Here is a 16,529-nt window from a genome sequence, read left to right as displayed (position 1 = left end):
GGACCAGATAACACAATGATTGACACCTGGAGCATCGTTCTACGCAACTGTGATACCATGACAAGCCAATTCCGTGAAGCATTAACTTATATGATGATCAGTGATGACACCAGGTGATCGCGAAATGGAATAAGCACCACCTGCACTAGCCATATACGTAGCATCCGCCACTCACACTTTTTATTAAACACATTCGACTTTGCTACACCAGCGTGTACAGTTTCAATCAACCAGTATTATCATTGTATGAGATCTTGAGTCCATGTACACAAACTGAACAAAACAGGAGGGGGTTTCTCTCCATTTTAGTGAGTGGCCAATACTCGCCGCAATTAGTTTATAGTGAGAAAACGTACAGTTTTGTTACACCGCCTCCGTGGTCTAATGGTAGAGCTTCCGCCCCGGAGAGCGGAAGGTCCGGGGTTCGATCCCCGGTCTCTTCATACCAATAGACGTTAAAAGATGGTACTTGTTGTTACCCTGTCTGGCGCTCGGCATTAAGGGGCTAAAACAAGGACTGGTCGGCTCGGAGTCAGTATACTGTGTCTGAGTGGGGTATTCATGTTAAACTGTTATGGTATCTCAGTGGGCTAGCACTATAAATCGGCATCAGTACAAGCAGCCACACACACACACGAGCATGCACGTCGCATGCAATAATCTTAGACGCGACGTTAAACCCAATTTCACCTCACCTCACCTAACCTCACCTCACCTCACCTCACCTCACCTCACCTCACCTCACCTCACCTCACCTCACCTACAGTTTTGTTACTATCATTAACAAGTAATCTTGAGCTTGTAGATTTCAAGACATAGTCCCTACGTGAAGGGAGATATTCTTGAAAGAACTGTGACGTAATTTTGCTAAGGGTAAACCACGAGCTCACCCTATAACAGCCTTACATATAACCGTATAGCAGCAACATATCATACCATTACAGTTCAACCAATTCAGAATATAGACACTTCACAATGCAGACAGGGGTTTCTCGTTTGGCTGACAGCATTCAGTGCAGATCTTACACAACGCTGTATTGAAATTGAATCTGTACACCTGCCGTGACTCAGATGTGGAATAAGAAGGTGTAGTGCGGTCGTGGTCTGTGTGCTGGCGTCGAGGTTGTGGCGTTGTACACTGCTATACTGAAGAAAATGGATTACTTTTCCTTGTACGATTAGGGTAAGTGTAGCCAATATGTTCAACATGCTAAGCTTCCCTGACCACCTTCTCTGAAAGATGATTTCAGTTGGTGTGGTGATAGTATTGGTGATTACTTGACTTACTATACAAAAGACCTATGCTCACCTAAATGGTGCTTGTATCAGATTAAGAAGTCAAACTAAGGAAGTATTAAAATCCTGTAGAAGTCACCGAATGAGTCTCATTTACATTGCCAAAAGACATTGGTGTCGAGGCAACAAACGATGCAAGATGAGGTTGACGACAATACCTCTACATATGCTTACGACTTATAACATCACAAACTGTACCATATATTACCGGATTTTGACGGACCTTGATATAATCCGACCCCTATCTTGACTCTTGAAATCACTGCTTAAATGATATTCCTTGGAGAAAGAGCGACCCGACAATGCACATACTAAGTGCATGTGATATATATACATTGCACATGCAGCAAGCCCACTTGTCGAATCGTTTCATTCGGGACAACAAACTGCTAATCCAAGCAATGACTAGTGAGTGAATTAGTGAGTACACCGAACACCCATAATGATGGTACTCCATTTTCAGCAACCGACATTGTGAACGCCAACAGGATTGGCTATGCAAAGTCTAATCGCCCGAGACCTATTATAGTTCGATTCAATTCTATGGACTGCAAAGTGGGAGCAATAGGCCTGCGCGATAAACTGAAGGAGAGTGGATATGGTATAGGCAGTGATCTCACCACACACCAGAGGAAAGTACTCCAGGATTTGAGACGTAATAACAAGCAAGGCTACTACAAGAATGGTGCCCTTGTAGTTAAGGATTACCAACACCATTCAGATAGGCAGGACACAGATACTAATGATAAATAGTGGTGTGGCCGAGGCCCGGATTATCGCTGTGTTACTAAATCAATTTCAGATTTCTTGTTCTGGAACATTTCCGGTATTACTAATAAACTTCTAGACGATGAATTTGTTTCATATATCACACAGTTTGACTTTACTGGACTCACAGAAACATGGGCCAAGGACTGTGATTTTGATCAACAGCTTGGTGATTACCAGCCATATGTTTTGTCTGCAGAGAGATTGTCATCTTTTGGGAGATTATCGGGGGGGATTGTAGTACTTATTAGAAAGTCTCTAGTCAAGTATGTCAAAGAGCACATTATTGGACAGAATGTGATATATGTTATTTTGGATAAATCGGTATTTAAGCTAGAAAAAGATGTATTGGTAGCCTGTGTTTATGTCAATCCTGATGGGTCAACTTGGTACAGGGGTAAACCAACAAAATGTGGAATAAGTTTATTATTTGAATCCTTGTTAGATGTTATACAAAAATATGGTGATATGTTTATCATGCTTGGAGGTGACTTTAATTCCCGAACCGGTAATAAGCCCGATGCCGCAGAGAGTGATATTGCTGAAAGGCTTGGCATCCAGGAACCTTCTGATATTTATGGCAACGTGATCACCAAACGTTTCTCTTGTGATACTACTGTTAATCGCCTTGGTAAGATTTTACTAAACGTATGTAGTGCTTTGAATTTGTGCATTTTCAATGGCCGATGTGGATCAGACGCGGCAAACGGTGACTATACCTTCATCAGCCACAATGGCACAAGCGTAATCGACTATATTGTTGCATCCCCTTCATTGTTTATGTTGTGCAAACAGTTTGACATTGCAAATAGAACAGAGTCGACCCATATGCCAGTTACATGTTCATTTCACGCACGTGCCAATGCTGGATCGAGAGACCTGAGCGTGTTGCACGAGACCCGGGGACAGCTACCGCTTTGTGTGGAACGAGAACAAAACTCAAACTTTTAGAGACAGTTTACTGTCTACAAATTCTGTTTCAATGCTTGACAAGTGTTCAGATTTTATCGCTTCAGGTAAAATTGATAAAGCAGTTGAGGTATTTTCAGATGTTTTATGTACCGCTGCGAAATGTGTGAAACGCCCTTCTTATATTTCTAGAAGTAAACAGCCATGGTTCGATAAGGAGTGTGAATACCACCGCTGTGAAAGATATAGGCTTCTTAAGGTTTTCCGATCACGAAAAGATTCGTCATCACTTTGTAACTATATTAAGGCAAGAAATACTTATACACATGTTATCCGTGAAAAAAAGAAGTTATATCAAGACAATGTACAGAGTACAATTTTGACTAACTTGGATAACAGTAAAATATTTTGGGCAAATTTGAAACGTCTGTCTGCTACTACTGTCCGTCCTAAGCCAAATATAAATATTGAGCAATGGTTTTCACATTTTAAGGGGTTGTTCGATTCAGAAATGGGGGATGAAGATAACACTGTGCCAGATAACAATTTTGATGACTTAACTCAATCTATCTTAGACTCGCCAATTGAACAGCAGGAGGTAATTGAGGCAATTAACAAATTGAAAACAGGCAAAGCTGCCGGCAGTGATAAACTTATTGCTGAAATGTTCAAATACGCATGCGAAGTGTTAGTTCCCTATATTACCTGTCTGTTTAACGTTATGTTTGATTCCACTTATTTTCCGATTTCCTGGTTGACTGGCCAAATTGTACCATTACACCCGATAACTACCGAGGGATTACAGTATTAAGTATTTTTAGCAAGTTATATATTTCTGTTCTAAATAGAAGGTTGCAGGCTTGGTGTGATGCCTATCATAAAGTTATGGAGTCGCAAGCAGGATTTCGTTGTGGCTATTCCTCAATTCATAATATGTTTATTTTACAGTCAGTTATACAGCGTTATCTGGGGAAGAAGCGAGGTAAACTATATGCTTTATTTGTAGACTTCTCCAAAGCGTTCGACTCTATAAACAGATCAAAACTATGGATAGTTTTGAATAACAGTGGTGTGTCACCTAAAATGTTTAAATGTATACAATCCATATATACGACTGTACGTTCCTGTGTAAAGTTTAACAATAACTTCTCAGATGTATTCGATTGTGACTTGGGTGTCCGTCAAGGCTGTGTACTGAGCCCGTTTTTGTTTTCATTGTTTATCAATGATCTAGCTGTTGAAATTAAGGCTAACTGTGAACCCGGAATCCAGCTCCATCCAGACATAATTCAACTATTGCTGCTACTCTTTGCTGATGATGTAATTCTTATATCAGATACTGTATATGGCCTCCAAAACGCATCGATGTACTCGAACACTATTGCCATAATTATTTCCTTAAGGTAAATCTTGATAAGTCGAAAATAGTAGTTTTTAAGAATGGTGGTGTACTTTCTAGATCTGAGAAATGGTATTTCAGTGGTTGTCAGTTGGAATGTGTATCATCGTACAAATATTTGGGAGTTTTATTTTCAAAGAATTTATCATGGTCGAAACATACTTACAATGCTTCATTACAGGCTAAACGGGTATTGTTCTCGGTTCTAAAATCCCTTTCATCACTTAAACCTATTCCACTGAAAGTATTTTTTTAAATATTCGATACTAAAATTGCTCCAATTATGTTATATGGGGCTGAAATGTGGAGTTTTGAAAACTGCTAAGAAATAGAAAGTATCCATGCTTGCTTGTAAACGTCTGCTAGATGTTAAAACGTCTACTACCAATCATGTTGTGCGAGGAGAGTGTGGAAGATACCCACTGTACATATCTGCGTATAAACACTGTATAAAATATTGGTGTAAACTTATGTCCCTACCAAATTCACGATATCCTAAGAAAAGTTATGATATGTTATTTCAGCTAGCCACACATGGTAAAACTAATTGGGCTACAAAAGTCAAAACTCTTTTATACAGCCTTGGATTTGGATATATATGGGAGAACCCATATGTTATTTGCCCCGAATAATTTATTTCCGAATGTGAAGATCGGTTAAAATTTGCTTACGAACAGGACTGGCATTGGTCTTTAGCAAATAGTTCTAAAATGTTCCATTATACACTTTTCAAAAATTCATTCAGTCTAGAGTTGTATTTGTCTGCTATCACTATCAACAAATTTCGTGTTGCACTAGCCCAGTTTCGCTGTAGCTCCCACACTCTCCATATTGAGACTGGTAGATACGTTAATACTCCACGAGAGCAGAGATTGTGCAATAGTTGCAACCAAAGATATGTCAAGAATGAATATCATTTTTTATTAATTTGTAACGCTTATGATGAACTTCGTCTTCAGTATTTACCACAGAAGTATTTTGTACATCCTACTCTTGCTAAATTCAATATGCTTATGGCGGTAAACAATGAAACTGTAATTAGAAATGTTGCAACTTTATATACCATGCCATGAATGTTAGACTCCAAACACTAACCCTATAAATGTTAATGATGGACCGAATATTGTACAATGGGCCGCTGGCCTACACATGTACATGAATAAAGAATTATAACTGAATTCGTGAGTATGGTTTTACGCCGCTTTTAGCAATATTCCAGCAATATCACTCCGGGGGACACCAGAAATGGGCTTCACACATGGTACCCATGTCGGGCAATGACTAGTGCAACTGTAACGGGTGTGGCTATGCTCAATTATTAGAGGTAATGCTAAAATGTGTTATGAAAGACTGTCATTTGAGGATTTCAGTGAACTTTTTTCATTACCGAAGCTGTCGTATAAGGTACCTCATGATGTCAGTAACAACATAGATAACCACAATACGAACATATGGTAAATATTCAGCTTCAGTCACGTAGTTGCACAAAGTTATATTTTCTCTCGAAGGTCGAAAATTGGCCTTTCTCACTCTTTTGAGCCATAAAAAGGTATCTCATGATATCAACTGTCAAAACGTAATCAAGAATTTTAAAACTTAGTTTTCGTTTGAAATTTCCACTGGGCAAAATGGGGTCCTTTCCACACCTTCACTATGCTATGTATTAGGCGAGGGTTGTTACATGCATGTACAATGTACGTTCCTGAGAACGAAGTTAAAATTGTGTCGTCAAGATAGGGACAAGACGTAATTTAGACAGACAGAGACTCAATCGTTATGACATGAATGTTAAGTCTTGTTCTTTCAAAGTGAACTCGATTTCTTGAAATATAGTCTCAGTAAGCGTAAATGGGTTTGACATGAGTTCGCATTATTTGTATTGGGGGATTTATACATCACACGATTCAGAAACGAGGAGATCTAGCGCCATATTGTCAGTTTCAATAAATCCTATGTTTAAGAAAATATGCTGATATAAGACGTCATCACTGACAGTGAGGCGTCCTTCTTTGTTCATGCTGTACATTCCTGGGTATGATTTATGAACTACTAAATACACATAGTGTTCATAGATACCCTGGGATTACATTGATTCACGGATCTAACTCATTTTCACTATAAAGTTAAAACATTATTTGGCCAGTTGATACGCTTATGACAACATAGGCACAACATCATTTGCATCACATATCCTACGAGAGGTTGATGAAACCTAGATGGACTGCATTGATGGAATTATTTTTCACCATAACCCTCTCCAAGTTCTTCACACTTCTGCAAACGATGCCGAAGTACCTGTATCCCACTGGTTTAGAATACTTCGGTCTGGTGAAATTGCAGAAGAAATGACGTCATCGTCATTTGCATAATGCTCGCCAGACAGTTCTTCCGTCAGGTTTGGGAACATTTAGAAATCTTACGGTGCCAAATCTCGTGAATAGAGTGAGTGAGTTGAGTTCAGTAAGGAGGCCACCGGCCCATTATACAGAACATGGACAGGAAAAGGTTCAATATGTGGTTATACAGATGCATCTTGAACCAAGAGTTTACAACGCTGTTTCATACGAATGGAAACACATTTTGCTAAACAATTTATGACAAATATTCTGCGTGACGATGGCAAAAGATGAAAATTACATCTCAAGTCATGATAAAATGGACATTCGAGACAAAAATGACACTCAGATTCAATTACTGGTGTAACACGTCCTAGACAAGGCCACTCATTTCTTGGTGTACCAAACTTTCTGCCCTTTTCAATCATAAGAATATGGTCTGAACATCGGAACGTTACCAAAGTAATTCTGTACGCAGGTATACCCACTGCCGATAAATACACTTCAAAGCAATATTCAAATTTGACTAATTTATACAATTCAAGTTTCATTCCAATTCAAGGCTAAATATTATCAAACCATTCTTGATGGTCAATTGCTACAAGTCTTTCTTTAAATAAATACAAAAATATCTGTTTACAGCCAACATTTTGGTTTCCCCATACACAGCTATACACGCATTGACCAGCAATCGGAACCTCGTTTTTTCTAAACTGTATTGATAAGAGTGAGTGAGTTGGGATTAACGCCACTTTTAACAGTATTCCAGTTATATTGCGGCGTGTCAGCTTAATGTGGGAGGAAAGCCCGAAGTGATGCAGGTCTCAGACGTTTACCACTTCGGTGAAACCTACGAGCATGGGTATGGTGCTGACAAACCTAGAAACATAATCGGGGCGAACCGGGATTCGAACCCACAATCATAGGTTTTTGGCGTGCCCAAAGGACGCAACTCTGCACAGCGAATCGCGGCGCCCTAGACGACTGGGCCACCCGTGCACCCGTATTGATAAGAAAATACTTGATGTAAAATAATATTATCTTCCTGCTGTAATAGTCTAATACAATATTTGATGATTTTTATATATATACTAACTCGTAGAGAGCACGACCTAGTTCATACCTTGCAACTAAAGTAGGTGTAGTGCTGCCAAGATGGAAGAAATATTTACAAAATTATCATAAACGCGTGTAACGTCTGAGGAGGAATAAAATCCGAAGATTTCTCTGCTCCATGGTCAGGGATGGAAATATTTTAATATCAAATATTTGCAATAGGACATGAGAAGGAACATTTCTAAAGTTTACTAGGTGAGATCCAACAATATTCATAATTTTAAGCGCTTGCTCCGACAATATTGTCTGTGCCACGTACCCACAACCCGGTACTTGAAAAGTGAACACCATGATATTTGGAAGTTCCAGGGGGTTACCATCACCATCCTATATTTTCTTTGTCTGACAGCTTTTCTTAAAACAACTATCTTTATTTTATCAACGTTAACCTTGAGCTGTAATTTATTACAATACAAAACACATTTGTTAATTCTTCTTTGTAGACCGATGGCTATACTGTCTGTTAGTATCATATCGTCTGCAAATATTTCAAAGATTCAAAGCTCTATAATTCGATGCTCGTCCTCCCCTAAAAAGTCCACAATGTCGCTCACATAAAGTGAAAGAAAGAAGTGCTGAAAACTGACCCTTGTCTAACATCAAAGATACAACAACAACAAAAAGTTAGTAATAACTGTGGATAAAACAAAAATATTGTCTCCTGTCTGAAAATCTTTTCTGAAGCTAATTGGCTCCGGAACCAAGACTTTGTTAACTTCTACCCAATTATATAACCTATTACATATCACCTTGAAAATTATTTTACTGGCAACTTCAAAGTTTGTCATTGGTCTAAAGTGTTAGGGAGCATTTACATCACTTTTCTTGTGTATTGATATGATAATCCCTCTTGTCCACGGTTCCGGGTGTACACCTGTCGACAGAAACGCATTTAATAAAACGACTAAATAATCAATGCATCACTGAGGAACACCAATGACCCCAGGCACTCTACCACAAGAAATGTTTGAAATTGCGAAGCTAATTTCTGGATATGTAATAGGCCTATCTACTTCATTAAATAAACGCAAGTGATTGTTTTTCGTGACAAAGATGCTCATAGTATTTCATAGATCTGTCATCCACACTGTAAGTGATATGGAATTCACGTAATCACTATTGCGCTGAGGCATACATAAAACGAGAAGTTTATAGCCACGACGATTCACTATTTGATCCTCAGACGCACTATGTATAAAAGCGTCCGATACATAATTGAGTTCTTCATCGACTGGTAGGTAAGTGTCATCATGATCATCCTCATCCTCATTGAAGTCTGGTGAATGCTCACAATGGTGTGATCTTTCGGGAGGTAGTCCTCCAGTAAGATACATTTCCAGAAATTCGAAACCATCACCGTGTCAGCTGATGGAACAAACTTCACTAGACGTTTCCACTGCTTTGATTTTTGTTTAGTCACTGGCTGAATCGCTCGATCAGATGGGACTGCTTCGTTTACATCTTTACGAAAGATGATGAACCTGGCGTATGTATATTCAGGACCCCAGAGTGCTGAAACCTTTTTCATGCCCAGTTCATTCCTCAGAATGTTCTCAACTTGAGACATATCTACTGTATTGGATATGTCACGGGATATGTGAAGGATGTACTACTTAATAACATTTCACCCACCCCCATACACGCCTCTGTTATAATATTGCATGCATACATATACGTATAATCCTGCATCGCTCTACATAGTTGGTAATGCGAGTGTTAAATAGTATCAAGTTGCCAAAGCTACTACATGTGAACTTATCATGCTATATTTAGATCAAGATCCTCAGATCACATAGGGATCAAACCAGTCACAGGCTAATGCACAGGCTCAATATGACGTACTGCAGTTGTGCATCGACGTCTCGTGGATGACACTAGTCTGACATGACAAGCTTATGGGATGTCATCCCAGATGCTAATCAACTCTGTCTGCAGATCCAAAAGCGTACCCGTGAAGATCCAGGGTAGAATAGGTCTTCAGCAACCCATGCTTGCCGTCAAGGCGACTATGCTTGTCGTAAGAGGCGACTAACGGGATCGGGTGGTCAGGCTCGCTAACTAGGTTGAAGCATGTCATCGATCCCTATTGCGTTGATCGATGCTCATGATATCACTCACGGGATTGTCTGGTCCAGACTCGATTATTTACAGACCACCGTCATATAGCTCGAATATTGCTGAGTGCGGCGTTAAACAACCAACCAACCAAAAGTGTTGCAGGTGGATTTGGTTGACGTCGAAGTCGACGATCTATGTCGTCAGAGACTTGTTCAATCGGTGAAAGGTCCGGTGAATTTGCTGACCAGGGAGGATGATCACCTTTTTGTTGGAGGCACTGCTGAACGATGCGTGCTTTGTGTGAACTTGCGTTGTCCTGCAGTTGGATGATGCCGGGACCATGACGTTGGATGAAAGGAAGAACAACAGTTCTTAAGATTTCATCTCGGTATCTAATGGCGTTCAAATTACCATCAACGAAAATCACATGTGCTCTGTAACGTGCTGTGATGTCCCCTGACCATGACAGAGCCTCCGCCATAGCGATTCCTCTCCACAACACATGCATCTGTGTAGAGGTCATTTTGACGTCGATAGACACGTTGACAGCCTTCTGATGACGACACTTGTCAGTGAACATCACACGTCTATTCCAGTATAGACGATGCTTGAGATGCCGTCGGCACCATTGGTGACGACCCTGGCGATGACGTTGAATCAAAAATAGAACGTATTGCAGGCATGGGTGGACCTAAACCGTAATTTCTTAAGTGGTTAATGACGGTCTGGGGATGTATCCGCCTATAGTTGGGAATGCTCCCGGCTGTTGTGGCAGTTTGAAGCCGATTGCGCAGATGAGTTAGTCGGATCCATTGGTCTTGAGCAGGGATGGTAACTCTCGGTCTACCTAAAAGTGACCTGTCTATCACGTCATTCCGATGTGCATATCAACGGGCTTATGCTGATATCGCGTTACGATGGCAACTAACCCATTGTGCCGCCTTGCGATGAGTGGTACCAGATCACAACATACCTAGTGTCATGTTACATTCATCTGTAGTCAATCTTGGCATGGCGTCGTAGTCTGTGGAGTCGTGTAAAGCAGGTGGAAATGTGAACGTTTTGAATGCCTAAGTGTAGGCTTTATGTTGCCATCTCAATTACAGACCTGCATGCATCGCAACGTGCTTAGCATGATTTTCACTCACGTGCATCCAACGTCAAAACATTTCATTGGGCAAGGTCCTCCGAATTGTAACCATTACTACTCACATATCTGGGATTAAATCTCATGTTATTATTATTTATGAATTTTTAGTTATTTTCATAGTTCCAATGCACAGTTTCACTTTTGGGATAGTAAAAAAGACAATAATGTTCTGGAACTGATAGTGTCATTCGTGACTTCCATACGCGATATTGAGAAACATGTCTGAAAATTTATTCTTTTTGTAGAAATCATTAGACTTGTTCAAAACGTGGTTCAGAATGCATTTACAGTTTTAGATATTAGAGTTATAAATTTAAAGTGTATGATTGGCTCCCTGTATTTAACATTTTGACATTTGGCATGTAAATGTTAATTTGCCATCTTGTTCCTTTTTCTCTTTTGTATGGGAGTGAATGTCTTCGTCATTCCATTTTCTTTAATATTCCATACATATATCACTGTTGTCTGTAAATAACCATGTTTTGGTCGGATAAACCAGTGATTGATATAATGAGCAACGCGGGACGCCGCACTCAACCAAGTCACCGTAGCCTGACAAGCACATAAATATTTCTAGGGACCAATTCTACCCCTACAGGAGTGAAATCAAGTTAATCGGTACATCACCCATAATATGTAAATAATTGATGTACAAAAATATGTGTATATAATTCTGGTTTAAAATCTTGTTGACGACAAATTCATTTCTCTAATATGAATTACATTTCAGGTTGTGGTGAGGTAAATCAACATAATGCAGAAGAATGAACGGTGCTTGTCATGGTGAGCTTTTTTTTATATACAAACTGATTATTTGGCAGTTAAAGTGACAAACAAAGAAATGAACTCAAATGCTTTTTTGTATTCCTACTTGAGTAACATACATGAATAAACTGAAGGTTATTCTTAGCCATCGAACATATGCCAGCATGTGTATATATAGCGGGGCGGTCGGGTAGCCTAGTGGTTAAAGCGTTTACTCGTCATGCCGAAGACCCGGGTACAATGTGTGAAGCCCATTTCAGGCGTCCCCCGCCGTTATATTGCTGGAATATTGCTAAAAGCGGCGTAAAACCATTCTCACTCACTGACTCATCTATAGCCCACCGGTAGCACTTGTCGTGAGATGACTGCCTTCATGTGTACATATGGCCTGCCGGAAGCCATTATCGTGAGATGACTGCTACCATGGGTCCATATAGCCTGCAGGTAGCACTTGTCGTGAGATGACTACCTTCATGTGTACATATGGCCTGTCGGAAGCACTTATCGTGAGATGACTGCTACCATGGGTCCATATAGCCTGCCGGTAGCGCCTGTCGTGAGATGACTGCTACATGTGTCCATTTGGCCTACCGATAGTACTTGTCGTGAATTGACTGCCACCATGTGTTCTTATGGCCTACCGATAGTACCTGTCGTGAGTTGACTGCCACCATGTGTTCTTATGGCCTACCGATAGTACCTGTCGTGAGTTGACTGCCACCATGTGTCCATATGGTCTTCCGGTAGTACCTGTCGTGAGTTGACTGCAACCATGTCTCCATATTGCCTACCGGTAGCATGTGACGTTTCAAGACCAAAGACAACAGGAACGTCCACAGTTACAAATATACGTGTTTGTGAGTTGAGAAGTATCATGCATTAACCTGGAAGTTTATTTGACCAAAGCATCTTTTTGGGGCATCTACTTATGAAATATAACTAAAGGGTGTATACTTCATGACGATGTTTCAAATGCATCTCTTGTCTTTTCATAGATGGCATGTACATCTTTGAGAGTGAAGAAGAAGAGTTGACAGGTATTAGCACTTAAAAACTTGGATGTAGGTGATATGTATGAATGCATTAATGAATGCTTTCTATTGAATATGTAAAGGGTCTTCTCGCTTTATTTATTTTAAGGTAAGAATATGCCAGGCGTTGGTTCTACAATACTTTGATTGTCTTGTCAGACATATATTCTGATTATTGTATTTAGAAAATATGATCAAGTAAAATATGAAGTGATTACCACAAATATAGTGTATGTGAAAACCGTCAAGCCTGGATTAGACAAACCAGTGGATGAAATCATGAGTATACAATTCACATACCCGCTGTATGATAATACGCAATGTGGAAAGCCTGGCCACCCGAGCGAATGTATTTGCCCCTTACCGCTAGCAATGGGTTATGACAACCTATCCTTATCCAACTAGGTGTTGGATAAGTTTCCATAATCAGTATTGTTATACAATAATCTATTGTTTTAAACTGCTAATTAAATTTGCTATACATTTGTGTCTGTTGTATTATCACTGTTTTATGAACTGGTGAAGGACTAATATATTCAGGACTTTAAATGCCCTGCAGGTCGCATTGGTGGGAAATGAAGTCCAATGGGAACTTTCCATTACTACCATGTGCACACGGTCATTTTCAAATGCAATATTTGCAACATGTTTTCATGTTGAAATATTCTACTAAATTGTGTATTGTATTGCTGGGTGAATGGGACTGAATTATTTGATAAACCAGTTCCTAGTACCTGTTCCAGTTCGAAATAGTATATCATGAATATGTTTGGTACTCAGTGATATGCAGATGGTCGTAGTTTAATCATGGCAATATTATGTTGCAGTTGGATGCCAAGTCTGCGCGTCAATAGGACACAGGTACGAAGACGAACACAAGGGAGGTCGTCAACACGCTAAGATACAACTACATGCAGAATACACCATCATTAGGGGAAAGAAAAGCAAAGAAAAATCATCAGTTCTGGGAAAAGTAGCAAAAGCAGTGTCAGCTTTACGTAACAGTGACGGGGGAGTGTTGCTGGTACACTTGGAGGGGATATCATCAGAAGATAAGTGTCTCGAATACTTTGATGAATTTGTAGTTAAGACATTCACAAACTTACTGGAAGGTGGGGAACTGTATACTGACTCATATGAACGTTATTTCCTCAGCGAGAAACCGAAATTCACAGGCGCGTGTGACTTTCTTGTAGTTGACGTTAACAAAACAGCTGGTGTAGCAACAGTTGATTTCAACACTAAGGCAAACAATGATAATGAGAACCTGGTTGTAACATCACTGAACCTTTTGGAAGTATTGAACAAAACAGAAACAAATACGAAGAACCAAGCTTCTCTTAGGAACCTGCCAGATAATGTGAAAACGTTTCATGAGAGTCGACATATACAGTTGAAAGCATTTAAAGACAACACTGAAGAGATTCAGCGGAAACGAGCTAATGTGGGAAAACTGACTGATCATATCTGGCACACTCTTAAGCTGAAAGACAATATAACTTCTATGTCAAAGCTGGCTCAAGGCGGGTCATACTACTTGGGTGTTAACGAAAAGAAAGTTGTCACAGGGGGAGGTTATCAAACAAAGGTTGCAGACATTGTTGGTTTCAAGCTACACGTGAGTCAGGCATCCTTGATAGAGAGTATCTACAGGAAGGTTGAGACTGATCTGTCTATACTGACAAAGCAGGGCAAGTTTACAGACGCTCCTAGAAACCTGATAAACATAGACTTTTACCCTATCCAACAGTCTGAGCTATTTGTTTTGGAAGTAGCGATTCGATATTGCGATGGGGTTGTTTTTTATGATAGACAAGGGCCGAGATCCTACATTCTCGATGAAAAAAGCAAAACTGTAAGAAGAATGAGCAATGATGAATGGCTTCAGAAATTATCAAGTACTCGTGCTTTGAATGCAACATTTCCAAAGCTTCAGGTGTGTCCATGACGTGAAATCGTTCAAAAACAAAGAAAGAGGAATTTCCCCTCCAGTGATTTTCCTACCTGAACAAGACCAGTGAAACCTCTTCATCTGTTTCATATAATAGATGCACGCATTCAGATTCAGAGTGACATAAACCTCTCTACAAAACTATATGATAAGAGGGATCAACTTTCCAATAGTTAACTTTTCCCATCATCTGTACTCGAGTAGCACCATCATCTGTACTCAAGTAGCACCATCAGCTGTACTCAATTAGCACCATCATCTGTACTCAAGTAGCACCATCAGCTGTACTCAAGTAGCACCATCAGCTGTACTCAAGTAGCACCATCAGATGTACTCAAGTAGCACCATCAGATGTACTCAAGTAGCACCACCAGCTGTACCACCATCAGCTGTACTCAACTAACACCACTAGCTGTACTCACGTAGCGCCATCAGCTTTACTCAAGTAGCACCATCAGCTGTACCACCATCAGCTGTTCTCGAGTAACACCATCATTTGTACTCAAGTAGTACCACCAGCTGTGCCCAGGTAGCACCATCAGGTGTACTCAAGTAGCACCATGTTCGACAGCAGTAGTGACACCTCAGTCGGGTCCAGCCCATACCAGTCTGACCAGGAAGTCATGACATACTGCATGGTTGGAGAAGACACAAATACAGGTAGGAAGTTAATTGTCAATTCTATGAATCATGCCCCACGGGGATACACGTAGGAAATCAATTGTCAATCCTGTGAATCATGCCACCCCCCTTCATGTCCCCCATGCGGCCACAAAATGGTGGGGGTGTTGATCGTTGCTTACAATATTGATCAGCTGGGTTTTTTTTAATTACATTGGCGTTGTTGGTCATTCTTTAAAACGAAATCAGATATTCGTGCGATTCTATAGTGAATATGTTCTAAAATCGAGTACATGTAGTTAGTTGCTGATCGGGGACTAAGAATGTTGCACACTTCAACATTCTTAGCTGATGTCAAATCATATGACAACTTCATGTGAACTCAGTTTGTTTATGTGCAGGCGGGAACATTAATCAGGCAAATTAACTTATTTTGATAAACTTGCTTTTTTAAAGGCATTTTGGACACACCTTTTTTGGACACCAACTCATTATTCTGTTTGATGACCTTGACACCGCTCACGTTTAGTCCTGTTCATCATATATGCAGTTGGTATGATCCGAAAAGATATACAGCCAATCAATTCACAATCAATCACACTATAAAATGATTTTAGATCAAAATATAATAATTATACAGTTGACAGAATATCTTACAATGCATGTCGTTTATCCGTTTTACAGGCGTATATACATCGTTCATAGTATGCAATTTCCTTTTTGTATGTGTTACCTACTGACATGGTAATATCCAAGAGTTATACCCAAGAGCCTGGATATATGTGGAGGACTTAAAACAAGTATTTTTTTTCTAATTTTGGAAATATCAATCGTGTCTTTATCAACGGTTTTTTAGCCTAGTCTTTTGCGATCATCGGGATTACAAAGTTCATATGTTCCTCATTAATAACCACGAGTTGTGTTATTTCCACCTTAAACTTTTCCCCATTTAGAAACAAATACGTCATTACCTACTGACATGGTAATACCCAAGAGTTATACCCAAGAGCCTGGATATATGTGGAGGATTTAAAACAAGTATTTTTTTTCTAATTTTGGAAATATCAATCGTGTCTTTATCAACGGTTTTTTAGCCTAGTCTTTTGCGATCATCGGGATTACAAAGTTC

General features: G+C 39.8%; 2 protein-coding genes across 3 annotated transcripts in view; both read left to right on the top strand.

The window, feature by feature from the left end:
- The window catches only part of LOC139473179 (uncharacterized), a 93,305-nt gene that overhangs the window by 57,508 nt on the left and 19,268 nt on the right, over nt 1-16,529 (top strand).
- LOC139473182 (uncharacterized) lies at nt 1,066-15,324 on the top strand. Of its 2 annotated transcripts, XM_071255696.1 has the most exons (4): nt 1,066-1,183; nt 11,763-11,815; nt 12,793-12,834; nt 13,656-15,324. In XM_071255696.1, exons 2-4 carry the CDS (start codon nt 11,797-11,799, stop codon nt 14,774-14,776), a joined length of 1,182 nt encoding a protein of 393 aa, XP_071111797.1. In that variant the 5' UTR covers nt 1,066-1,183; nt 11,763-11,796; the 3' UTR covers nt 14,777-15,324. The 2 variants fall into 2 exon arrangements, with proteins under 2 accessions (XP_071111797.1, XP_071111798.1); XM_071255697.1 differs by lacking the exon at nt 12,793-12,834.

The sequence above is a fragment of the Haliotis cracherodii genome, unplaced genomic scaffold (genome assembly GCF_022045235.1).
Source record: "Haliotis cracherodii isolate W230 unplaced genomic scaffold, xgHalCrac1.p SCAF_27, whole genome shotgun sequence".
Classification (NCBI taxonomy): domain Eukaryota; kingdom Metazoa; phylum Mollusca; class Gastropoda; order Lepetellida; family Haliotidae; genus Haliotis; species Haliotis cracherodii.
The sequence above is the reverse complement of the archived record's forward strand: the minus strand, read 5'-3'. Positions and strand labels throughout refer to the sequence as shown.

Coding starts and splice junctions, on each gene's coding strand:
- LOC139473182 (XM_071255696.1), top strand. Junction 12,835..13,655: donor TGAAGAAGAAGAGTTGACAG/GTATTAGCACTT, acceptor ATTATGTTGCAG/TTGGATGCCAAGTCTGCGCG.